Here is a 25,775-nt window from a genome sequence, read left to right as displayed (position 1 = left end):
GCCATCTTTGTGTCCCGGAGGTGCCTCCTGCAGCCGACCTGCCCTTGCTCCTCATGTCCATCATCTCCAGCAGCTCCCTCCCAGTAGAGCGGTCCAATGAGCCTTTGGGCAAGTTCCGCCGATCCGATTAGTTTTGCGCTAATGTCTTGTTTAGTTTACACAGTCTTCTTTCTTTTTGCAGTATCGCAGAATTGAATCTGTAATTTTACAAGTAATGTATGTTTCTGTGTGTTGCCTATGTGTCTGTGATGATTTTCATTGTTCCTGTACCTCACCGTACCTCTTCGGATCGTTGACCTTGTCGTGGTGAAGAGGCTGGCGTGCCCCCATGACACAGAGAGCGATGCTATCGGAAGTACCAGCTTCTGGTAGGGCCACCCATGGCGGACAAAGTTATCTTGAACTCAACGGTTGTGAAGGCGGATGAAGGCTGCAACAGACCTATCAGCTCCTATCGTCTTGGTTCCCTTGCCATTGGAATGAGTTGATTGATTTGTGAAGGACCGTATGCTTCTTGGAGTGCAACATCAAGTACACGTTAAACAAACACACGCACAGGCGTCTTCGTTCTGTGTGCTGCAAAGCCAGGATTGGACTCATAAGCCACCTGAGAGTCCATAAAAACACCAGAACATAGAGCATCATCCTCGACCTCGGGGGATAGCCACGACAACAACGACCTCACCGCACGTGTGCAGATGATAATGAACTCAAGCTGACTTGACTCCTGGACTTTACAAGGAAATCCAAAGTCGATCAGTTTGGCTGCATCTTGCCAACATTCGGAGCTAATTGCTCTCTGAATCATTCCCTGATTGCCCTTCTCTGTTATCGCACAAATCCTGATTTTAGTAGATTTTTAGAATTATCTTGGGAGGACCACTGGTGGCAGATTTGACTAGAAACGCGCCATCTGGCTATAGTTAGGGTCTGATACTGATCCGCAGTACAAACCTGCAAGTTTCTCTTTGAATGTCACGCTGTTAACTCAAGGTTATCAAAATGTTAGATGGAGTTTATCCAGTTCCCAGTATCGCTTCATTGTGGAGATTGTGATGTGAAGTAAATAAACTCATTATCACAGTAAGGTGACACTGCAGCACTTTATATTCCAGGAACATTGAATTAGTGTCATACAGCACAGATACTAGCCCTTCGGCCCAACTTGTCCATTCCAACCAAGATGCCCCATCTACGCCACTCCCACCTGCTCGCATTTAGCCCATATCCCTCAAAACCTTTCCTATCCATGAACCTGTCCAAATTTATTTTTAATTTTGCTGTAGTATCTGCCTCAGCTAACTTCTCTGGCTTGTTGCATACACCCAACACCCTCTGCGCAAAAATGTTGTCTGGTTCCTATTCAATCTTTCCCCTTTCACCTTAAAACTACGATGGTGGTTCTTGATTCCTTTACTCGGGGTAATAATAATAATAATGCATGGGATTTATATAGCGCCTTTCTAATACTCAAGGCGCTTTACATCGCATTATTCATTCACTCCTCAGTCACACTCGGTGGTGGTAAGCTACTTCTGTAGCCACAGCTGCCCTGGGGCAGACTGACGGAAGCGTGGCTGCCATTCTGCGCCTACGGCCCCTCCGACCACCACCAATCACTCACGCACATTCACACACAGGCAAAGGTGGGTGAAGTGTCTTGCCCAAGGACACAACGACAGTATGCACTCCAAGCGGGATTCGAACCGGCTACCTTCCGGTTGCCAGCCGAACACTTAGCCCATTGTGCCATCTGTCGTCCCCGTTTAAGACATTCACCCTAACTATTCGCTTCATGATTTTATACACTTCCATAAGATCACCCTCATCCTCCTGCACTCCAAGGGATAAAGTCCTAGCATGCCCAGTCTGTTTCTTTGTTCATGATTGCAACGTCTGCAGTTCCTTGTGTCTCCGTTCCAATAATCATTGTTGTAATCACCTTGCAGCTTGAAAGTTACATTGTGGACAACAGCAGATCAGAGATGGTTCATCTGCAGCAGAGCGCTGTACAGAACCACACGGTGACCATGCTGCAGATAGGGACCAACCTGCTGAGTCAGACGGTGGAGAGGTCACGCAGGCTGACTGACATTGAAGCTCAGGTGAGGAGCGCAGGTATAGTTGGGTTTAGAGATACAGCGTGGGAACTGGCCCTCAGCCCACTGATACATGCCGACCATCAATCACCCGTTCACACTTGTTCTATGTTATCGCACTCCACAGACTAGGGAAAATTTGCAGAGGGCCAATTAACCTACAAACCCGCATGCCTTTGGAAACCGGAGCTCCTGGAAGAAACCCACGCGGTCACAGAGAGAACATTACGGGCTGAAGTGCCTGTTCCGACCAATATGCAATGTTCAACTAATCTCCTCTGCCTGCACGTGATCCATATCCCTCCATTCCCTGCATATTCATTTGCAATCCAAAAGTCTCTTAAATATTGTACACCAATATTGGTAATATAGATACCAATATTGTATCTGCTTTCACCATTGCCCCTGGCAGCGCGTTCCAGGCACTCACCACCCTCTGTGTAAAAAAAAAACTTGCCCCGCACACCTCCTTTAAACTTTGCCCTCTCACCTTAAAGCTATGCCCTCTAGATATCTTTGATATTTCATCCCTGGGAAACATTCTGCATGTCTACCTCATCAATGCCTCTCATAATCATATGTACTTCGATCAGGCCTCCCTTTGGCCTCTAGTGTTCCAGAGAAAAAACAGAATCTGCTGAACATCAACTTTTCCCCAATTTATTACTTCATTCTTTGTTCCACTTACATCTCTCCCTCAAGCTTTTAGTGTCTGAAATGTTATATGTCATATAACAGCAGTACTCCCAAGACTTCTTTTTAAACTCCAGCCCTTTGCCAGGATTTGAATATCAGGCATACAGTGACATTGTGGACCAGCATCTGGAGATTTGTACCATTGATCAAAGGATGTGAGAGCGATTCTCACCGCAGCGCCCGGGGTGTTTGAATTCAAGTTTAGTTTAGATTAGAGATACAGTGCGGAAACAGGTCCTTTGGCCAACGAGTCCACGCTGACCAGCAATCACCAGCACCATCCTACACACTAGGGACAATTTATAATTTTACCGTAGCCCATTAACCTACAAACCAGTAGGTCTATGGGAGGAAACCGGAGCACCCGGAGAAAACCCACGCGGAGAAGGAACAAACTCCGTGTGGACAGCACCCGTAGTCAGGTTCGAACCCGGGTCCCTGGTGCTGTAAGGCAGCAACTCTACCACTGCTCCACCACGCCACCCTTTTAAATAAATAAAAAATAAACTATTTATTACAGGACTCAAGCCTCTTTTAAAGGCCCACCGTGGATTTAAAAAAGCAAGAAAGTGAATATATAAATCTGGAAATTAAATGGATGATTTAGTGGTGCAGCGGTAGAGTTGCTTTACAGCGCCAGAGACACGGGATCGATCCTGACTACGGGCGCTGTCTGTATGGAGATTGTATGTTCTCCCTGTGTCCGCGTGGGTTTTCTGCGGGTTTCCTCCCACATTGAAAAACTTGCAAGTTTGTAGGTTAATTGGCTTCAGTAAAATTGGAAACTGTCCCTAGTGTATAGGATAGTGCTAGTGTATGGGTGATCGCCTGGTCCTGTGCTGAGGACATTGGAGGGAAGGAGGTGAGAAGCGGAAGGAGGGGGGAGCTGGAGTAAGGGCAAGAGAAGGGAGGTGAGGTGGAGGGAGGGGCGGTGGAGGAGAAAGGGAGGTGAAGGTGGCGGAAGGGATGGTGGTGAGTTGGAGGGAGGAGAAATGGAGAAGAAGGGAGGGGAGGTGGTGATGAGGTGGAGGGAGGTGAGGAGGAGCGGGCTGGAGGGTAGGGAGTAGAAGGAAGTGCAGGAGATGGGGAGGTGGAGATAGAGGAAGGCATGGTGGTGGGATGGAGGGGAGATGGAGGAGGAGGAGGGAGGTGAAGTAGGAAGGAGGGATGGCGGTGGAGGAGGAGGAGGAGGAGGGAGACGGAGAAGGAGAGAGTTCTCTACAAGCGAGTAAATGCCCAAACAGGGAGCCAGATTGTGGAGACGTGACGTGGTGTGTTCATAACCCCAACGTTGGGCTCAACATCTGGCAGGTCTGGCAAGGCCACCAGCATAATCATGGACTAGTCTCACCCTGGTCACTCCCTCTTCTCCGCACTCCCATCAGGCAAGGGGTACAGAAATGTGAAAACGCGCATCTCCTGTTTTCTTCCCAGCTTTTATCAGGCAACTGAACCATCCTCTCACCAACTTGAGAGCAGTCTTGACCTCCCATCTAGCTAATTGGAGACCTTTGAGCTATCTTTAATGGGACTACTGGACTTTATCTTGCACTAAACATTATTCCCTTTATCCTGTGTCTGTGCACAGCGGGCGGCTCGATTACAATCATGTATAGCCTTTCCACTGACTGGATAGCACGCAACAAATAAGCTTTTTACTGTACCTTGGCACACATGACAATAAACTAAGCTAAAGTAAACTCCGCCACCCTCCTCACTCAGTACTCCCCCCGCACCAGCTCGACACCACTTTAGACCCCTCTGCAGCCCCAGCCCAGTGTGTCTCCCATCTCTTGACTCTGTGTCCCTTGTTCAACAGCTTTTAAACCAGACATTGAGGATTGAAATCCAACTCTTGGAGAACTCCCTTTGCACGAACAAGCTGGAGAAACAGCTCCTGCTGCAAACCTACGATATCAGCAGAATACATGACCGTAGTCGGTAAGTCTCGAAATAGTTAATCAGAGTGCAGAATCCCGCAGTCTCCACGTAACCTACAATATCAGGGATTATCAGGCGTTTTGCCAAGAGAGTTAGTGATTTGTGTAGAAACGAACTGCAGATGCTAGACGTAAAGTGGTGGAGTAACTCAGCAGGACAGGCAGCATCTCTGGATGGAAGGACAGGGTGATATTTTGGGTTGAGACCCTTCTTCAGACAGATCCTCCTTTGTCTGAATAAGGGTCTCGACGTGAAATGCCACCCATTCCTTCTGTCCACAGATGCCAAATTACTCCAGCATTTTGTGTCTAGCTAGTGATCTGTGTTGGGATATGTTCCAGAGAGGAGAGTTGTGTGAAAGAGTGTCGATGTTCAGAGTTGTGATGCTTGAGGTCAGAGCGGGTTGCTGCACAGAATGGAAGGTTTCAGTCTGAGATGGGTCCCAACCCCAATAAAGTCACAAAGTGCTGGAGTAACTCAGCGGATCAGGCAGCATCTCTGGAGGAAATGGATAGGTGATGTTTTGGGTCGGGACCCTTCTTCAGGCTCACGTTTGGCCGCTCTGTCTTTGGTTGCCCTAATCTCCTTATGGGGGTTTTTTTTTGCACCAGTATTAGCGTTATTAATTTAGTTTAGTTTAGTTTAGAGATACAGCATGGGAACAGGTCGTTCGGCCCACCGAGTCCTCGCTGACCATCGATCACCCATTCACACTAGTTCTATGTTATCCCACTTTCTCATCCACTCCCTACATACTTGTGGCAATTTGCAGAGTCCAGTTAACCTATAAACCTGCACGGCAGGGAACTGGAGCACCTGGGTGAAACTCACACGGTCACAGGGAGATCGTCAGTCGACTCGCTAACGGCAGGTAAGCTCGGGAAGACTCGTGAAGATTTTTCAACATGTTGAAAAATGGCCACGAGAGCCCCGAGTACCGACGAGCGGCCATTACCGTAAATCACCGAGTTCGAATCAGGGCAAACTCGGGAGAGATCTTGGAATGAACTCGTACCGTGGGACAGGGCCATAAATTGGGGCCCTGTCTGTCACTGGTCAGGCTGCTGTTGTGACAACCACACACAAAAATAAACTTCTAAACTATCAGCATTAAACTCAGCTTCTCCCTGGCAGTCACCCTCCCAGGAATTCAGTAAGAGTTGCTGTCTATGCTGTTGATTCCAACAATAAATCATTACTCAATTGGCAGTGAAAGTATCATTTGGGGCTCAGGGAATAAAAATAGCCATTAGTTAAACAAGGAAACGCCAGCTGAAATATCTTCTACAATGGCCATAATACACACTGAATAGAACATAGAACATAGAACAGTAAAGCACAGGAACAGGCCCTTCGGCCCACAATGTCCGAGCCGAACATGATGTCAAGACCAACCCCTGTCTGCCTGAACATACAAGAACATAAGTCATAAGACCAGAATTAGGCCATTCGGTACATCAAGACTACTCTGCCATTCAATCATGTCTGATCTATCTTTCCCTCTCAACCCCATTCTCCAGCCTTCTCCCCATAACCCTTGACACTTACCAATCAAGTATCTGTCAATCTCTGCCTTAAAAATACCCAATGCCTAGTCATTGAATTCCACAGATTCACCACCCTATTAATCCATATCCCTCCATTCCCTGCATATCCATGTGCCTATCCAAAACTGTCTCAAATGCATCTTTCGTATCTGCCTCCACTACCAACCCGACAGCGCGTTCCAGGCACCCACCACCCTCTCACCTTAAAAGCTATTCCCTTTGGTATTTGATATTTTGATCTTGGGTAATAGTTTCTGACGGTCTACTCTATCCATGCCAAGCCACTAACATCTCCCATTTATTGAGGTAATAAAGGCAACTGTGTGATCAATGATATGATTCGCCAGGGCCTCTGTACACTATAAATGTATCAAGTTTATCTTGATTCATTCTAGTTGTACTTCATTTAATACATTTCTCTGGCCTCTCCCTCTTTTCCTATAACTCCAAACACCTCAACTAGGTTTAGTTTATTATTGTCACGTATAAAGATATACAGTGAAAAGCTTTGTTTTGCAGGCTATCTAAACAGATCAAACAATACCTTACATCAATACAAGCAAGTCAAACTTAAGTACAATAGTTAGAGCAAAGGGAAAGATACAGCTTGCAAAATATAGTTCTCAACATTGTGGTGCACCAGTTCCAGAGACAAAGTCCAATGGGGTGGAGGTGAATCGGACAGTACCCTAGCTTATGGAAGCATCGTTCACCTTAAACCTATGACCTTTCGATTTCCCTACTCTGGTTAAAGCCCTGTCCCACTGTACGAGTTCATTCTAGAGTTCTCCCGAGTTTAAAAAAAAATCAAACTCATGGTAAACACGTAGAATGAACGTAGCGGGTACGTTGGAGCTCGGGGACGTCTCTTAGTGACTCGTAACGCTAAGGGCAGGTACTCGGGAAACGCGGTAAGCTCGGGAAGACTCGTGAAGATTTTTCAACATGTTGAAAAATAACCACGAGAGCCCCGAGTACCTACGAGCGGCCTTTACCGTAAATCTCCGAGTTCGAATCATTGGAAACTCGGGAGATCTCTTGAATGTACTCGTACAGTGGGACAGGGCTTTTAAAAGACTGTGCATTTAGTTAGTTTGTATGTGAGCATGAGTGCGGGTAGATTGCAGCACTGTGCCTCAAACGTTTTGTGTGCAATCTGTTTTATTTAGAACAGCTTGCTTGTTTGCTTTTCTTGGCCTGAACTTGACCTAGTGAAGTCTGATTCTCTCTTGTACATGCTGCCAGAACCATTTCTACCTTATTTGGCTCTGAGCACAATGAAGATACGATTTACCAAATCGATGTCTGAATTAGGGGGTATTAGCCACAGGGAGTGGTTAGACAGGCTTAGATTGTTTTCTCTAGAAAGCTGGAGGTAGTGGGGTGTCCTGATAGAAGTGTATAAAATAATGAGAGGCAGATTTAGGGTAGGCATCCAGAGCTTGTTTTTCCCCAAGGATGTAAATATTAAATAATAGAGGGCAGAGCTTTAAGGTGAGAGGGGCAAAGGTTAAAGCAGATGTGCGGGGCAAGTTTCTTTTACACAAAAATGCTGGAGAAACTCAGCGGGTGCAGCAGCATCTATGGAGCGAAGGAAATAGGCAACGTTTCGTCCCGAAACGTTGCCTATTTCCTTCGCTCCATAGATGCTGCTGCACCCGCTGAGTTTCTCCAGCATTTTTGTGTACCTTCGATTTTCCAGCATCTGCAGTTCCTTCTTAAACAAGTTTTTTTACACCGTTTGTTAGGTACAACAAAAAGCTTCTTTGTTTCTTGCTATCAGATTAGCGGAAAGACTATACATCCCTATCAAGTCATCCGCAGTGTACAGTTACAGGATAAAGGGTATAACGTTTAGTGTCGAGGGTAGTGACCATCTGGTTTGCCCTGCCAAGGACGGTGGTGTAGGCAGATACGATAGTGCCGTTTAAGAGACTTCTGGATAGGCTCAAGGAGAGGTTGGTACGAATTGGTCTTGTCCTCATGTTCAGCAACGGGCATTGTGGACGGAAGGGGCTGTTATTCTGCTGCACTCTTCTACATTCTATGATCTATGTTCTAACCAGCGATCCAAGTAGTTCAATTTGTTCTGCATCTGATAAGATCTTAAGAAAACTCCAGATTTCATTCAACAGCTTTGTGTACAAGGGTCGGTGGAGCAAAGGTGAAAATCCATCCATCAACTTGACTCACACAAACTTCCCGAGTATTTTGGTCCGTAGGCTGTGGCGATTGAGCTGAGGGAAAGGAATGGGTTTTTGATTAATGGGGAGCTGTGTGAGGGACCTAGCTGAGTCGAGGGGTCGGAATCCAAGCCAACACTGTGGGGCAGCGTCTTCACAGAGGGCTCTGGATCATGACATGTCTCGATGAACCATGGCCTGAGGTCGAAACATAATGAGTCCATCAACTTCCCGAACCCTCCGTTCTCTTGCGTAGTTTAGTTTAGAGATACAGCGTGGAAACAGGCTCTTCAGCCCACCGAGTCCATGCTGGCAAACGATCACCCTGTACACTAGTTCTATCCTATACACTAGGGACAATTTATAGAAGGCAATTAACCTGCAAATCTGCATGTCTTTGGAGTATGGAAGGAAACCGGAGCACCCGTAGGAAATCCACACGGTCACGGGGAGAACGTGCAAACTCCGTACAGACAGAACCTGAGGTCAGGATCAAATCTGGGTCTCTGTCACTGTAAGGCAGCAACTCTAGCGCTGTCCCACTGCGCCGTCCTTGCATGTTTAGAATTTCAGCCACTCATGCAGTGAAACAGGCAACAGCAAGCTGACCATATCACAGAAGGAGTTTAAGAAGGAACTGCAGATGCTGGAAAATCGAAGGTACACAAAAATGTTGGAGAAACTCAGCGGGTGCAGCAGCATCTATGGAGCGAAGGAAATAGGCAACGTTTCGGGCCAAAACCCTTCTTCAGACTGATGGGGGGTGGCGGGGAGAAGGAAGGAAAAAGGAGGAGGAGACAGCCCTAGGGCTGAGGAAGGGGAGGAGACAGCAAGGGCTAACAAAATTGGGAGTATTCAATGATCATGCCCGCAGGATGCAGACTGCCCAAGGAAGGAAACCGGAGCACCCGTAGGAAATCCACACGGTCACGTGATATGAGGTGCTGTTCCTCCAATTTCCGGTGTTGCTCACTCTGGCCATGGAGGAGACCCAGGACAGAGAGGTCGGACGGGGAATGGGAGGGGGAGTTGAAATGCTGAGCCACAGGGAGGTCAGGTAGGTTCTTGCGGACCGAGCGGAGGTGTTCGGCGAAACGATCGCCCAGCCTCCGTTTAGTCTCACCGATGTAGATCAGCTGACATCTAGAGCAGCGGATGCAATAGATGAGGTTGGAGGAGATACAGGTGAACCTCTGTCGCACCTGGAACGACTGCTTGGGTCCTTGAATGTAGTTGAGGGGGGAGGTAAAGGGACAGGTGTTGCATCTCTTGCGGTTGCAACGGAAAATGCCCGGGGAGGGGGTGGTACGGGAGGGAAGGGAAGAATTGACAAACGAGTTACGGAGGGAGCGGTCTTTGCGGAAGGCAGACATGGGGGGAGATGGGAAGATGTGGCGAGTGGTGGGGTCACGTTGGAGGTGGCGAAACTGACGGAGGATTACTTGTTGTACGTGACGGCTGGTGGGGTGAAAGGTGAGGACTAGGGGGACTCTGCCCTTGTTGCGAGTGCGGGGATGGGGAGAGAGAGCAGTGTTGCGAGGTATGTAAGAGACCCTGGTGCGTACCTCATCTATGGTGAAGGGGGGGAACCCCCGTTCCCTGAAGAATGAGGACATTTCAGATGCCCTGGTGTGGAACACCTCATCCTGGGAGCAGATGCGGCGTAGACGGAGGAATTGGGAGTAGGGGATGAAGTCCTTACAGGAGGCAGGGTGGGAAGAAGTGTAGTCCAGATAGCCATGGGAGTCAGTGGGTTTATGGTGGATGTCGGTCAGAAGTCTATCACCTGCGATGGAGATAGTGAGGTCAAGGAATGGTAGGGAAGTATCGGAATAGTCCAGGTCTATTTGAGTGCCAGATGGAAGTTGGTGGTGAAGTGGATGAAGTCAGTCAGTTGTGTGTGGGTGCAGGAGGTAGCACCAAAGCAGTCGTCGATGTAGCGGAGGTAGAGGTCAGGGATGGGGCCCTGGTACGTATTGAACAAGGATTATTCGGCTTACCCGACAAAGAGCCATGCGTAGCTGGGGCCCATGCGTGTGCCCATAGCTACGACTTGTATTTGGAGGAAATGGGAGGAGTCAACCGTGAAGTTATTGAGGGTAAGGACCAGCTCCGCTAGGCGGAGGAGTGTGTCAGTGGCCGGGTATAGGTTGCTTCTCTGGTCGAGGAAGAACCGGAGGGCTTTGAGACCATCCTGGTGGGGGATGGAGGTGTAGAGTGACTGGACGTCCATGGTGAAGATGAGGGGTTGAGGGCCTAGAGAATGGAATGCGCGGAGGCGGCGGAGAGTGTCTGAGGTGTCTTAAACATAGGTAGGAAGGGATTTAACCAAGGGGGATAGGATGGAGTCAAGGTATGTGGAGAGGAGTTCGGTGGGGCACGAACAGGCAGAGACAATGGGCCTACTGGGACAGTCAGGTTTGTGGATTTTGGGGAGAAGGTAAAATCGGGCCGTGCGGGAATGGGGACCGATGAGGTTGGAGGCTCGGTCGGGGAGGGCATGGGAGTTCATGAAGTCGGTGATGGTGCTAGAGATGGTGGCCTGGTGCACGTCAGTGGGGTCATGGTCCAGGGGTAAGTAGGAGGAGGTGTCCGAGAGTTGGCGCGTGGCCTCAGCTTTGTAGAGATCGACGCACCAGACAGAAGGAGGGCGGCAGAGTGGCTCACAGCGCCAGAGACCCGGGCTCGATCTAGACCACAGGTGCTGTCTGTGTGGACTATTGTGATGAATGTTGTAATGAATCGCTCGCTTAGTTTCTTTAGTGCACCAAGGTACAGTGAAGAGCTTTATTGATGAACCTCACGCTCTCTGATGTTAACTGCAACGCCTGCTTCAGCCTTTTAGAGAGGAAGGTGTTCGACATGGAGGCCAGGCATCGGAGTGAGGTGGACTCCCTGAAGAGGGAGCGGGAGCGTCTTCAGCAGCTTCTGACCCGGCAGGTTGGCACGGTCGGGAAGCTAGAGAGACGTCTGAACACAGCCGGCAACGACAGCACCGATCTGCAGCGTCAACAACTACGGATCATGGGCACTGTGCAACGCCTCATCACCCTGGTCTCTCAGGGCAGAGGTAGGAACACGGAGCATACCATGTACAGAATGTACATTGTACATGCAACACAGGAACATACAATGGTTCAACACAGGAACATACAACTGTTCAATTGATTTCTCTAATTTGCAGTAATTTCATCTTACACTCCCCTCATCCTCCCTTCCCCCTCCCTCATTGACCATTTCCTCCGCGCTCGTCGTTTTACCCATTGCACAGTTCTCCACATTGTTTCTCTTGAGATCACGCCTTCCCTAGCCAACAATGGACCTACTGGACACACCCCACATTAGGTCATTTCTCGCCTCCAGCTCTTCACCCCCCACGTCAGTCTGAAGAAGGGACTTGTCCCGAAATGTCACCCATCCTTTTTCATCCAGGTCATATCTGCTTTATTCTCTACTCCCGATAGTGCATTCCAGACCCTCACCACCCTTAGTGTAAAAAAAAAAGTTTCCCCACACATCTCCTTTAAACTTGAGGAACGGACATATTAATATCAGCATTAATAGCTGAGGCACACTCCAAATTACCAATTTCCAATCCAATAATGACCCATTTAACCCAGTTTTAGTTTCTGTTAATTAATCAATTCTTCCTCCGTGCCAATAATAAGTACACAATTGGCACAGCAACAGAGTTGCTGTCTTACAGCATCAGAGTCCCGGATTAGATCCTGACTGCTGGAGCTTGTCTGTATGGAGTTTGTGCATTCTCCCCGTGACCTGCACGGGTTTTTTTTTCCAGGATCTCTGATTTCCTTCCACACTCCAAAGACGTACAGGTTTGTAGGTTAATTGGCTTGGTAAAATTGTAAATTGTCCCCAGTGCATGCAGGATTGCTGGTCGGTACCGACTCCGTGGGCTGAAGGGCCTGATTCCTCGCCACATCTCGACAACTTAAAACTAAAGCAAAAAATTCATAAAGTACGCACTCTTATTTTCCCAGTTTTCTATGAAAATGCATTCTCCACTTCCATCACAGGCTGCGATGTGATTTACCACACACCAGCTGAGACATCCCGAGCTAAACTGTGTAAAGAATGCCGACTGTGCATACGTGCTGAAACGTTTAATCGTAGCTTTCTACCACAAATGGAATTGAAAGTTTAGCCGTAACTTGAGCAGGAATGTTTAATCTTCTCAGGGGTCAAGCCCAGAAACACAGTCAGCAAATATCTTAGGGTTTGGCTCAAGAAAGAAATGTCATTAGAAGGAAATTCTTCACAGCGATTGCAAGATAAATGGTTTGTTTCGGATAAACAGAATGTACAACATCAACAACATATCTGCTACTGAGATGACATTGGTGACACTTCGTCCCAGTTTGCTCAAATGGTGGCAAAGGAATCATCTCATCCAAGATGTCGCGTTAGCTAACTTCACTCTTCCACTGCTGAGGTATCGGTTCTTTGTGCTGGTCAATGCAAATGTGGCTTCTATCATGTTAATTCTCCATCACACTCCCACTCTGAAGAGCCACTTTGGTCTAACCCATGTCCATTGCAAGCTTGAGGAACAGCACTTGTCTTTGAAAAGAAACAAAATGCTGGAGTAACTCAGCGGGTCGGGCAGCATTTCTGGAGCCCATGAACAGGTGTCGTTTTGGTTAGGAACCCCCTTCTTCAGACTTAAAGCAGAGGAGCACATAATGGCCCATCGTTGACTGGGGAAGGGGAGATAACAAAAGGGATACAAGGATGTGAACATTGGAACTGGGAGGGTGACCAGGGTGGGGGAGAGAGGGGAGGAGCAGAAATGCAGGAGTTACTTGAAATTAGAGAATTCATCATTCCTACCGCTGGGTTGTACGCTGCCCACGCGAAATGTGAGGTGCTAATCAGCATGTTACACGCAATACTGTATATCAGATATCCAGCCTTTTCTGTTTGCTTCGAAACTTCTCAGACTTTTGTAATGTTACGTTAACTTGCCTTTTGTCCCGTTTCTCATAAATAAAAAATAAGAGCGGCACAGTGGCGCAGCGGTAGAGTTGCTGCCTTGCAGCACCAGAGACCTGAGTTTGATCCTGACTATGGGTCCTGCCTGAACGGTTTGCATGTTCTTCCTGTGACAACATGGGTTTCCTCCAGTTACTGCAGTTTCCTCCCACATACCAAAGGCATGCAGGTTTGTAGCTTAATTGCCCTCTTTAAATTGTCCCTAGTGTGTAGGATAGAGTGGGTCACTATGGACTCATTGGGCTGAAGGGCCTGTTTCCGCTCTGTACCTTTAAACTAAACTAAACTCTGTTTTCCCCTCTCCGCAGATGCTGCCAGTTCTGTTGGGTATTTCCAGCATTCTCTTTTGTTGCAGGTTTCCAGCAACTGTTGCATTTTATTTCTCACGGTTGCAATATGTCCTTTTATGTTCCCTGTCTCCCCTCGTTCATCCATTGATTGATGAGCTCTGAGAGCATCACAGAATGTAGAACACTACAGCACAAGAGCAGGCCTGGGGATTGTTCTTGGAGATTCACACACCTGGATCAGACAATGACCGCCTTCTCTTCACTGACCTTCTGTCTGACTCCAGCAAGTAATATTTCTTCTCTCCTGTTATTTTGCCTACTCATTGTTGACTTCTTTCTCTCTTTCCTTTCTCCCACCATTCCTTCCCTCCATTTTTACTACCTTTCCTTCATTCTTGGGTCTTTTCGTCATTCCTCTCCCTCGGTTCTGTCTTCCTCCCCCTCCTCCCCCTCCTCCCTCTTCTCAAGCAGCAGAGACCAAGAAAGAGGAGAAGATCTACGCAGATTGTTCGGAGGCCTTCGCATCCGGTGCTACTGTGAGTGGTGTCTACACCATCCGTATCAGGAACGTCACCGACCCCCGGCAGGTAATCAGACCATTCTCTCTGCCTTGCTCCCTGCACTTGTACTAACCAGGAAATCAATATTAGATTCCAACAGGGACTAGCCTCTCTCTGTCCTCCTCTGCAGGTTTATTGTGACATGGAGACTGGTGGCGGGGGTTGGACAGTGATACAGAGGAGGTTTAATGGCAGCCTGGACTTCCAGAGAAATTGGACTGAGTATAAACTGGTAAGTGAAAAAAAAAAATTCTTCGATTTCTACAACACCTTCCGCAGCTTCAGACACTTTCCAGCATCTGCAGTTCCTTCCTACAAATTCTAAACCACTTGCCAGCTAACGTCGTCTCTTGATGTAGTCACAATGTAAGGGATATGGCAGCCAGTCCGTGCATAGTAAGCTCCCATAGACTAGAGTGAGATAAATGTCCAGACGATAAATATCCGGAAATCAAGGCCGGCACGGTGGTTCAGCAGTAGAGTTGATGCATTACAGTGCCAGAAGGCATTGACAGGGGTGGCCTTAGTTTCACACTTCACACACAGGAGGGCACCTGCAACAGTGCCGCATTCCCATAGCAACAACTGCCCACCTCCAGTGCCAACCCATCAATGATCCTCACTTGAAAAGGGCCTCGACCTGAAACATCACCAATTCCTTCTCTTCATGATGCTACCTTGTTTTCTTCGCTCCATCTTTATATTTTCCTCATCTTACAGAATGTACGTGTAGTTTATGTACAATATATGTTGTCGTATGTTGTCTGAGTATGTGCCTGGGTACCAGAAGCTTGAAAGTGTGCACCACCAGACTCGGGAACAGCATCTTCCCCTCTCTTATCAGGCTTCTGAACGGTCCTTCCATAATCTCAGGTACTGTCCGATTCACCTCGACCCCATAGTCAACATTGGACTTGTCTATGGAACTGGTGCACTACAATGCTGAGCAAAATATTCTGGCATTCTTTATCTTCCCTTTTGCTCTGCCTATTGTACTTGTGTTTGACTTGATTGTATTAATGTATTGTATGATCTGAACTGCTTGAAGCATGCAAAACAAAGCTTTTCACTGCACCTCGGTACACATGACTCTAAACACCTAAATCTAAAATGTCATGCTGTTGCAAGCAGATTTTGTATTGTCGCTTTACCTCACCATACACATGAAGATGACAGTAATCTCAATAAAAGACATAAAGTGTTGGAGTAACTCAGCGGGTCAGACCGCATCTCTGGAGAACATGGGTAGGTGATGTTTCGGGTCGGGACCCTTCTTCAGACATTATTGGGGGTAGGAAAGCTGGATGAGAGGAAGGGTAGGACAAAGCTGACAGGTATCTCTCCCCCACCACTTTTCCAGTTTTCTTCCCTCACCCCCATAATCAATCTGAAGAAGGGTCCCAAGCCAAACATCACCCATCCATGTTCTCCACAAACGCTGCCTGAAACAGTTGAGTTTCTCGAGCACTTTGTGCTATTTTATGTAAACCAGCATCTGCAGTTCCTTGTTTCTCCATCGAAACTCAGTTTTGATTTTCAGTTGCATAAAGTGAGAAAAAAAACACGATTTAGCAATCAAATTTCCAGTTTCTTTTTGTAAAGCAGCATCTGCAGTTCCTCGTATCCACTTATGACAATAATCTCAACTTGACCTGAGGCAACGTTGGCCATTTCCCTCGGCACACTCGCTTCAGGGAAGGCCTTTCTTTCTGGGGGAGAGTGATCGTGATCAAGATAAGGGTTTGTTCCGGCGTTTCCCAGAGTTTGAAGCCTTTGACCGCTTTGGCTTCAAGCCATTCACGAAACCGGGGCTGATGCCAGAAGCCAGCACGGTGTAGAGGCTTCACAGAGTGTGACTTGAAACTGCAGATCTCCATTTGTGGACCAGGTCACTGCCCCTGTTCTGGGGTCTTCACTGTGTGACTGAATGCCAATGATGTGGGAATGATCTCCGATTACACTGAAAGACTTGAGCTCGGAGAATCGGAGCAAGTTTAAAAATAACAGAGAGCTTTGGGTATTGTTGAATGTAGTGTGGGCTGTCAGGAATGTAACTCTTTGCGGGGAGGGGAGCAGATTGAAACAGCTGAACAACAGAGAGGCAGAAAGTCCTGGTAATAATGTCCATCTCTGCAGGAGGAGGGTAGGGGAAAGGGAGAGGGAGCTACGTTGGATGTGTGTGAGGTGGGAGATTTTGAATGTACTGCGAAGAAGCTTAGAATTTGCAAGAAATTGCAAAATGTTGTAGATGTTATATATATCTACAGAGACACCATGGAAGGCATCCTATTGAGTTGCACCCCAGCTCCGTCCAATACTGCAAGAAATTGGTGATGTAGCCCAGTCCATCACACAGACCAGACTCCTCACCATTGACTCCATCTGCACTTCACTCTGCCTCGGAAAAGCAGCCAACATAAAGACTTGCCCCACTCCCGCTAATTCCTTCTTCTCCCTGCCCCCGTCCGGCAGAAGATAGAGAAGCTTGAAAGCGCACACCACCAGACTCAGGAAAAGCTTCTTCCCTTCTCTTATCGGACTTCTGAACGGTCCTTCCATAAGCTAGGGTACAGTCCGATTCACCTCTACCCCACTGCGGACACTGGACTTTGTCTCCGAAACTGATGCGCTACAATGCTGAGAACTATATTCTGCACTCTGTATCCGCCCCTTTGCTCTACCTATTGTATTTGAGTTTGAACTGATTATATGTATGTATAGCATTATCTGCTCTGTTTGGATAGCAGGCAAAACAAATCTTTTCATTGTACCTTCATACATGTGACAATAATAAACCTAAACATAAACCATTGGGAAGGGGAAATGTGGAGATGATTTACAAGGGTCGGTGAGACCAGAGGAGGTTTTGGGTTGAGGTGGAGGGGGAAAGTTGTTCTGGCCAGGGTGGTGAATGAAAAGGTTGTATTATGACTGAGGAGATGTTTTGGGTCGGTGGGGAGAGACGGGCGAAGATGTTTTGGGTCAGTGGGGGAGAAAGTGGGAGATGTTTGTGTTGTGAGGGAGAGGTTTGATCGAACTCAGGACAATTGGGTTAACGTTTAAGGAGCGTTTGACAGCTTTGGGCCTGTACTCGCTGGAGGTTAGAAGGATGAGGTGAGATCTCATTGAAACCTACCGGATAATGGAAGGCCTGGATAGTGTGGATGTGGTGAGGATGTTTACAGTAATGTGAGAGTCTATGACCAAAGGGCATGGCCTCAGAATAAAATGGAGATGAGGAATTTCTTTACCCAGAGGATGGTGAATCTGTGGAATTCATTGCCACAAATGGCCTCGGAGGGCAAGACATCGGGTAGTTTTAGAGCGGAGATTGATAGGTAATTGATTAGACACAAAAAGCTGGAGTAACTCAGTTGGACAGGCAGCATCTCTGGAGAGAAGGAATGGGTGACGTTTCGGGTCAAAACCCTCCTTCTCCAGTCTGAAGAAGGGTCTAGGCCCGAAACATCACCCATTCCTTCTCTCCAGAGATGCTGCCCGCCCTGCTGAGTTACTCCAGCTTTTTATGTCTATCTTCGGTTTAAACCAGCATCTGCAGTTCCTTCCTACACAGTAATTGGTTAGGTTAGGTGTCAAAGATTACAGGGAGAATGCAGGAGAATGGGGTTGAGAGGGAAAGATAGTTTAGCCATGATTGAATGGTGGAGTAGACGCGATGGGCTGAATGGCCTAATTCTGATCTTATAAACTATTAACTTATGAACATATAGTCCAGCTATAGAAATGGGCAGAGAAATTGTAGATGGAGTTTAGTCTGGGCAAGTGAGAGGTGTTGCACTTTGGTAGGTCAAATGTAAGGGAAAACATACAATTGATGGCAGCACCCTTAACAGCATTAATGTATAGAGGGATCTTGTAGTCTAAGTCCATAACTCCCTGAAAGTGGCAACACAAGTAGATAGAGTGGTAAAGAAGGCATAAGGTATGTTTGCTTTCATAGGTCAAGTGAGTATAAGAGTCAGGAAGTTATGATGCAGCTTTATACGACGTTGGTTAGGCTGCATTTGGAGTATTGTGTGGTGTTTTGGTCGCCCCCATTACAAGAAGGATGTGGAAGCATTGTTAAGGTTGCAGATGAGGTTTACTAGAATGATGCCTGGATTAGGATGTATTAGCTCCAGGGAGAGGTTGGACAGCCTTGGATTGTTTTCTCTGGAACGCGGGAAGATGTGGGAAGACCTGATAGAAGTATATAAAATTATGAGAATGGTGAAGAAGGCATACGGTATACTTGCTTTCATAGGTCAGGGTAGTATACGAGTCAGGACGGAGATGGTCTGCCATTGTTTCAGTGGATAGATGCCCTGTCAACACACAGCCTCAACTCTCCTGTTTCTGGCCTAGGGTTTCGGGGAGAGCCCAGCTGAGCACTGGCTGGGAAACGAAGCCATTCACCGGCTGACCAGTCAACGAGCTTACTCCCTACGGATTGAGCTGAGGGACTGGGACGCAAATCACGTCTACGGCTTTTACGAGAGGTTCCGCTTGAGCGGCGAGCGAAAGAAATACAGGTAGTGTAGATTTCACCCTGTCTCTCTCTCCCCACAGGTGCTGCCTGACCCATGGGTCGTTCCAACCTTGCTGGATTTATTACAGGCGCTGTTTGTTGGCTCTGGTAGGAATAAGATACAGAAGTGTGAAAATGCACACCTCCAGATTCAGGAACTGTTTCTCTCCAGCTGTTATCAGGCAACCGAACTATCCTACCACAACTAGAGTGCAGTCCTACTATCTACCTCATTGGTGACCCTTGGACCATCTTTGATTGGATTTTACTAGCTTTATCTTGCACTAAACATAATTCCCTTATCATTAATCTGTACACTGTGAATGGCCCGATTGTAATCATGTATTGTCTTTCCGCTGACTGGTTAGCACGCAACAAAAACTTTTCACTCTATCTTGGGACACGTGACAATAAACTAAACTAAAATTAAACTGAATATCACCCACAGTAAAACCATCGGCTCCCCAGCTAAGTTATCACTAGAGCCAGGATTTTTCCATGTGCCTTTTCATGCCTTTTTTGATGATTTGCCATCATGTGTGCAGTTCAAGGAAATAGCACCTGAGATTCCGCTACCTCCTCAGCCCGTTTTGACTAGGTGGGGGTACATAGCTCTCTGCTGTACTCTACAATGCTGCAAATTTTGAAAAGATAAAATAAATCGTCAACTGTTTTGAAGAAAAAGAATCTGCTGCAGTCAGGATCGTCAGTGAAATCATGCAGAAAAAGTCCCTCCACCGCGATCTTGTGTTTATTGCTTCCAATTTTGCAAACTTCCCACGCTATCACTTCCCTTGCGAAACATGGCGAACATTAGTGAATAACTTGCAGGTTTTCAACAAAGTAACTGACGATATTCGTAAAATTCCTGGCGATGTAGGTAAAGACATACAAGGAAAATGTGAAAGAGTGATTTTAGGTAACAAAGATCTTAAAGAAATACAAAACATAGCTAAAGTTCTCAAAGGTAGTTGTAATGCACAAGATATCGACATGAATATAGAGTCGGTAGCTCGTTTTGGGTATGCACCAGTGACCTCAGCTGGGGTAGAAAGAAGTTTTTCACAACTGTAGCATAATCTGTCTGACAGACGGCATAGTTTAACACCAGATAATTTGGGAAAAAATGCTAGTAATTATGTGCAGCCCGGCAACTTTGGTCATTTAATCTAGTATACCTTTATAGTAGCATTTTTAACCATATTTTGGTGGTGGAAATAAATGCCTTTTATGCCTTTTTTTTTGTCAATAAATGTCTTTTTCGTGGCTTTTTTGTAATTTTATTATGCCTTTTTGCCTGCCTATTTCAGTGTTTTTTAGTGCCTAAATATCCTGGCTCTGGTTATCACATTCCACATCGTCTTGCTGTTCTAAACAGTCCCACTGTTTACCATGTCTTTGCCAGACATTTTTCGAGTGTGGTCAATGTAACGCAGGAACAGAAAATAATTGCAGGGCTGGATTTATTGTCTCCATTGCAATTATTAAGGAAGCCCTGTAGAAATGGAAAGCTAGTAAATAGGCAGAACAAGTATCCACAGAATAATCCTGAAGTTCAGTTTAGTTATTGTCACATGTACCGAGGTACAGTGAAAAGCTTTTGTTGCGTCCATTAGGTCATTCGACCCACTGAGTCTGCTCTGCCATTTAATCATGGCTGATCTATGTTTCCCTCTCAACCCCATTCTCCTGCCTTCCCCCTGTGACGTTTGACACCCTTACTAAGGGTGGCGCTGCGGCCTTACAGCGACAGAGACCCGAGTTCTATCTGACGGTGGGTGCTGTCTATACGGAGTTTGTACGTTCTCCCTTTTTTCATGAGAGCACCTCGACTTTAAAGAGCCTCCTCCATCCTTTGAAGAAACGGGTCAGCATTGTCAAGAAATCTTCATTCCCTGATCACTCCCTCTTCTCCCCTCTCCCGTCGGGCAGAAGAGCACGTGCCGCCAGAACATCTTCTTCCCCGCTGTTATCAGACTACTGAACGATCCTCTCATAAACTAAGAATAAATTCTGATCTTCCAATCTGCCTCACTGCAGCCTTTACACTTTTTTTTAATCTGCATTTTCTTTGTTGCTGTAACACTTCATTCGGCATTCTGTTTATTTTCTTATTTGCAATATCTGCTGTACCTGTGCATGGTACAATTTGACTGGGTAGCACGCAAAACAAAGAAATTCACCTGCCTGCGAGAGGAAAAATATATTCTTATCTCGTTAAGAGATAAACCTGTATGTTTAAATAGTGACCCCTGAGTCTAAATTCTCTGACTAAGAGGAAACATAATTAAAGACCTTTCCCACCCTGGTCATTCCTCCTTCTCCCGGCTTCCGTCTGGCAGAAGGTACAGAAGCTTGAAGGCGTGCACCAGCTGACTCGGGAACAGCTTCTTTCCCTCCATTATCAGGCTTGTGAACGGTCCTTCCATAAGTCAGGGTACTGCCCGATTCACCTCTACCCCATTGAGGACATCAGACTGTCTCTGGAAGTGGTGCACTACAATGCTGAGAATTATATTCTGCACTCTGTACCTTCCCCTGCACTCTACATTAAAAAAACATATCGCACATAACTCCTTTAAACTTAGCCCCTCGCACTTTAAAGCAGTGCCCTCTAGTCTTTGACATTACCACCCTGGGGGGAAAAGGTTCTGACCGCCTGTCCTATCTATGTGGCCAGATGGGCCAGCTGAGGATAAGTAAATACGAGACTTATTTTTGTCCAGAAGAGAACAAATCTTCGATGCTGTGGCCAAAGCAAACAGCGGAGTGTTTTCCTAGGGCGGCCTCGACTAGTTACCGTTGAAGTCTGTAGTGCAGTCAGTATGGCAACCGAAAGGAATGTCATTGGATCGATGGCTGATTAGATGGACTGTTTATCCAACACTTTAGTTTAGTTTAGACATACACCACGGCAACAGACTCTTCAGCCCACTGAGTCGAAGTTGACCAGCGATCCCTGTGTGCTAACATTATTCTACATACTAGGAAAAATGTACAATTCTTACCTAAGCCAATTGAACTACAAATCCGCACATCTTTCGAATATGGAGGATACCGGAGTCAGAATCGAACCCAGGTCTCTGGCGCTGTAAGGCAGCAGCCCTACCACTGCAACACCATGCCGTCCTATAACACTGTTCACCAGGATTCTCTTAACAACAAGCTTTGTATCGGTTCGCTGATCACACCACCCCTCCCATCGCATCAGGGCTCCCCCCAGCAACTCACATCTGATTAAAGATAGTCCGAAAATCTCCAATGGGGTAGATGGTAGGACAGGACCGCTCTAGTTGGTGATAGATTGGTTCATTTACCTGGTAGTACGTGCGGCAGGGTGGTACAGTGATAGAGTTGCTGCCTCACAGCCTCACAGTGCCAGGGACGCTGGTTCAATTCTAACTACGGGTGCTGTCTGTGCAGAGTTTGTACGTTCTGCCCATGACCGCATGGGTTTTCTCCGGTTTCCTCCCGCACTCCAAAGATGTACAGGTTTGTAGGTTAATTGGCTTCGGTAAAAAATGTAAATTGTCCCTAATGTGTTGGATAGTGCTGGTGGATGGGGATCTTTGGTCAGCGCGGACTCAGTGGGCCGAAGGGCCTGTTTTGCGTGCTGTAGCGTGTTGCAGTGGTTTCTTGGCCATTGCTTTGATATGGCTGGGCCTTCCTGGGTTCTGCCACCCCAGCAATCTTAGTGTCGTCTGCAAATTTGCCAACCATCTTTCCTTCCCGCAGGCTCTTCGTGAGGGGGTACAGGGGCACAGCAGGACTCCAGAGCAGCCTGGCAGCTCACAGGGCCAGTTTCAGCACCAAGGACGCGGACAACGACAACTGCTACTGCAAGTGTGCCCTGCTGTTAACAGGAGGTACAAGGGAGCCCCCTTCCCCACTCCACCCTCCCCCCACCCACCCACCCACATCCCTGCTCAGTGTGACCATACACCTTCGATCTGAGAGATCTTAGAAAGTCAAAAGAAATTGCAGCCAACACACCATGGGTCAGTCAGTGTCCACGATGAGAGAAACAGAGTCAATGTTCCTCAGGTTTTTGGAGGGGGTGCAGAAGTAGAGGGTATTACCTATAAAGAGAATATGCACAGTGCTGGGGTAACTAAGCAGGTCAGGCAGCATCTTCAGAGAACCGCCAAGACAGCCAGAGGTCAAGAGTGTTTAATGTCCTGACCTCCTGACCTCCCACCTTGGGCGGGCGGGCGGGTGGGCGGGTCGGTGGAGGGAGTGGTGTGGTTGGAGATATTGGTTTAACGTGGTGGAACTGATTTAGGGCATTAATTTAACCAGTTTCTACCTCTGTAGAAACAAAGAACTACACATCTTTGTTTTACCAAAGATAGACACCAAGTGTAAGGAGTAACTCAGCGGGTCAGGCAGCATCTCTGGGGGGAAAGGGAAGGGTGACGTTTTTGGTTGGGACCCTTATTCAGACTTTAGACAGTTAGAGGTAACTTCTTCAGACAGTTAAAGGAATCTGGTTTAACCAGTTGGTAGCTTTAAGTTTAATCTGTTTAAGGCATTAGGATTAACTAGTTGGAGACATTGGGTTTAATTATTTGGAGACATTAGGTTTAACTACTTGGTAGCATTGGGTTAAACTAGTTGACGGCATTGGGCTTAATGGATTGGGGCATCTCGTAGCTGGGATCACGACTGACCTTGAATCTGCCTCTCTCTCCCCTCAGGCTGGTGGTTCGATGCCTGTGGCCTGTCCAACCTCAATGGGATGTACTACGCCGCTGGCAACCATCTGCGAAAGCTCAACGGCATCAAGTGGCACTACTTCAGGAACCCCAGTTACTCCCTGCAGGCCACCACCATGATGATTAGGCCCTTGGACTTCTGATGCAGTGCGTGAGGCTTGCACAGATCTAACCAAACCTTACCAACCCGTTAAAATCAATGAACCCAACTGGTTAAACCCATTGCCTCAAACCAATTAAACCTAATGCTATCAACTGGTTAAACCAAATACCTCCCAAGAGCTCCACCCAGGTATACTCAATGCTACTAACCCAATGCCTCCAACCCGTAAAACCTTAAACCAACTACCTTGTTGCACTCAATGCCTCGAACTGGTTAAAACCCAATTCCGCTAAACTAAACACTCTCAATCAGTTAAACCAGTGACTTCCAAGCAATTAAGCCCAAAGTTGCTAACCAGTTAAACCCAATGCCTCCGACCACCATTAATCTGGCATTCTGCGTGTGGCAAAAGACCTCCAGCTGCCTCAGTTTACTATTGTTTAATTTAGAGACACAGCGTGTGAACAGATTCTTCGGATCACCGAATCCACGCCCTCCTTCGATCACCCATACACATGTAAATTTCTGCTACTTATACAATGATAATCCCTTACTCGGTTATTGCAGACAGTCGGCAATAATGGACACCACCCCCATGGACCATTATAACGAGGGTTTACTGTACCTCTCAAACCCATGACTTTTGCCACCATGAAGGACAAGGGCAGTGGGAGCACCAGGATGAGCCTCCAAACCACACAACATTCTGACTTGGAAATATACCATTGGTAGAGTCTGAAGAATGATCCTGACCCGAAACATCAGCTATACATGTTCTCCAGAGATGCTGCTGCCTGACCAGTTGAATTACTCTAGCGTTTTGCATTTTTTTTAACCATCGTTTCTTAATTGTCGCTGGGTCTAAAACCTGGAACTCCCACCCAAACAGCAATTCAACCAGAAGAAACAGAAATGGACAAAGTGCTGGAGTAACTCAACGTATCCGGCAGCATCTCCGGAGGAAAAGAATAGGTGACGATTTGGGTCGAGACCTTTCTGCAGACTTTACTGATGGTATATTTCAGACAGTCTGAAGATTGGGTTCCTGACCCGAAACATAACCTATCCTTTTCCTCCAGAGATGGTGCCCGACCCGCTGAATTACTCCAGCACTTTATGTCCATCTTTGGTATAAACCAGCAACCAGTTTCTACAGAAGAACCAGAAGTTGGTTTCAGAGGTGGTTCGCCAGTAGCTTCTCAAGGGTAACTAAAGGTAGGCAGTAAATGGTGACTTCCCCAGTTGCTCATGGAGCCGGAGAGTGAATAATAATGGGAAAATATCGAACAAAGAGGAGAGTTTGTGGGTCTGGGGTAAATCAGCTCGCACGTTCTGGCAGAATCTTATCTCCCAAGCCTCTCACCATCTGTCAGCCTGAGTGCTTTTGGGATTCCTTCTGTAAAAATAGCATTGGTGAGTGCAGAGAGGAGATGATGACAAAGCTGTCTGTGCAGAATCATACATTTTCAGCTGCCGGCACACATTCCATGAAGAGGCTGTATCTGTTGCTCTCCTCACTGAGTTGGCATAAGATGAGAGACGCAAACAAAGGCAGAAGCAATGATTCAATGATACTTTATTGTCACATGTACCTAGGTACAGTGAAATGTTTAGTTTCACATAAAACCCGGTAAAATCATACAGCAGGCCTCACCTAGGAAGCACACAATGACTTGCCAAGCATCTGGTGCCGACAAAGTTACAAAAAGGCCATTGAACAGTCTTATCTCCTGCTGGCAGTGGTGAACCAGGGCTGGGCCACCCTTCATTCTCAGTGGCCCTCCTCGCACCCGGCAGCGCGGGTCCCCCTACGCTCTCGGCATTTGCTCGTGGCGGCCCTCCTCATTCTCGCTGGACTCTTGTGCAGAACACAAAGTGCTGGAGTCAGGCAGCAACTCTGGAGGACATGGACAGGCAATGTTTTGGGTCAGGTCCCTTCTTCAGACTGATATAGATAAATTCAATTGTTTATATAGGAACAGAAGTAGGCCACTCGCCCCATTGAGTCAACTCCACAATTCAATCTTGGCTGATCTATCTTTCCCTCTCAACCCCATTCTCCTGTCTTCTCCCTGTAACCTTTGACATCCTTATGAATCA

General features: G+C 47.1%; 1 protein-coding gene across 3 annotated transcripts in view; it reads left to right on the top strand.

Annotated features, from left to right (window-relative positions):
- The window catches only part of LOC116986307 (angiopoietin-1-like), a 33,884-nt gene extending 9,174 nt beyond the window's left edge, over nucleotides 1-24,710 (top strand). Inside the window, exons 2-9 of one of the 3 annotated variants that reach the window (XM_033041713.1) lie at nucleotides 1,950-2,105; nucleotides 4,615-4,736; nucleotides 11,304-11,536; nucleotides 14,241-14,356; nucleotides 14,460-14,561; nucleotides 18,695-18,861; nucleotides 22,593-22,723; nucleotides 23,555-24,710. In XM_033041713.1, coding sequence (XP_032897604.1) covers nucleotides 1,950-2,105; nucleotides 4,615-4,736; nucleotides 11,304-11,536; nucleotides 14,241-14,356; nucleotides 14,460-14,561; nucleotides 18,695-18,861; nucleotides 22,593-22,723; nucleotides 23,555-23,715 — 1,188 coding nt within the window. In that variant the 3' untranslated portion in view covers nucleotides 23,716-24,710. Of the gene's footprint in view, nucleotides 1-1,949; nucleotides 2,106-4,614; nucleotides 4,737-11,303; nucleotides 11,537-14,237; nucleotides 14,357-14,459; nucleotides 14,562-18,694; nucleotides 18,862-22,592; nucleotides 22,724-23,554 lie in introns of all 3 variants that reach the window. The other 2 variants (XM_033041712.1, XM_033041714.1) reach the window with 2 other exon arrangements.
- Nucleotides 24,711-25,775: the final 1,065 nt, after the last annotated feature.

Source organism: Amblyraja radiata, chromosome 23 (genome assembly GCF_010909765.2).
Source record: "Amblyraja radiata isolate CabotCenter1 chromosome 23, sAmbRad1.1.pri, whole genome shotgun sequence".
Classification (NCBI taxonomy): Eukaryota; Metazoa; Chordata; class Chondrichthyes; order Rajiformes; family Rajidae; genus Amblyraja; species Amblyraja radiata.
Note: the sequence above shows the minus strand (reverse complement) of the source record. Positions and strands in the feature narration are given on the sequence as shown.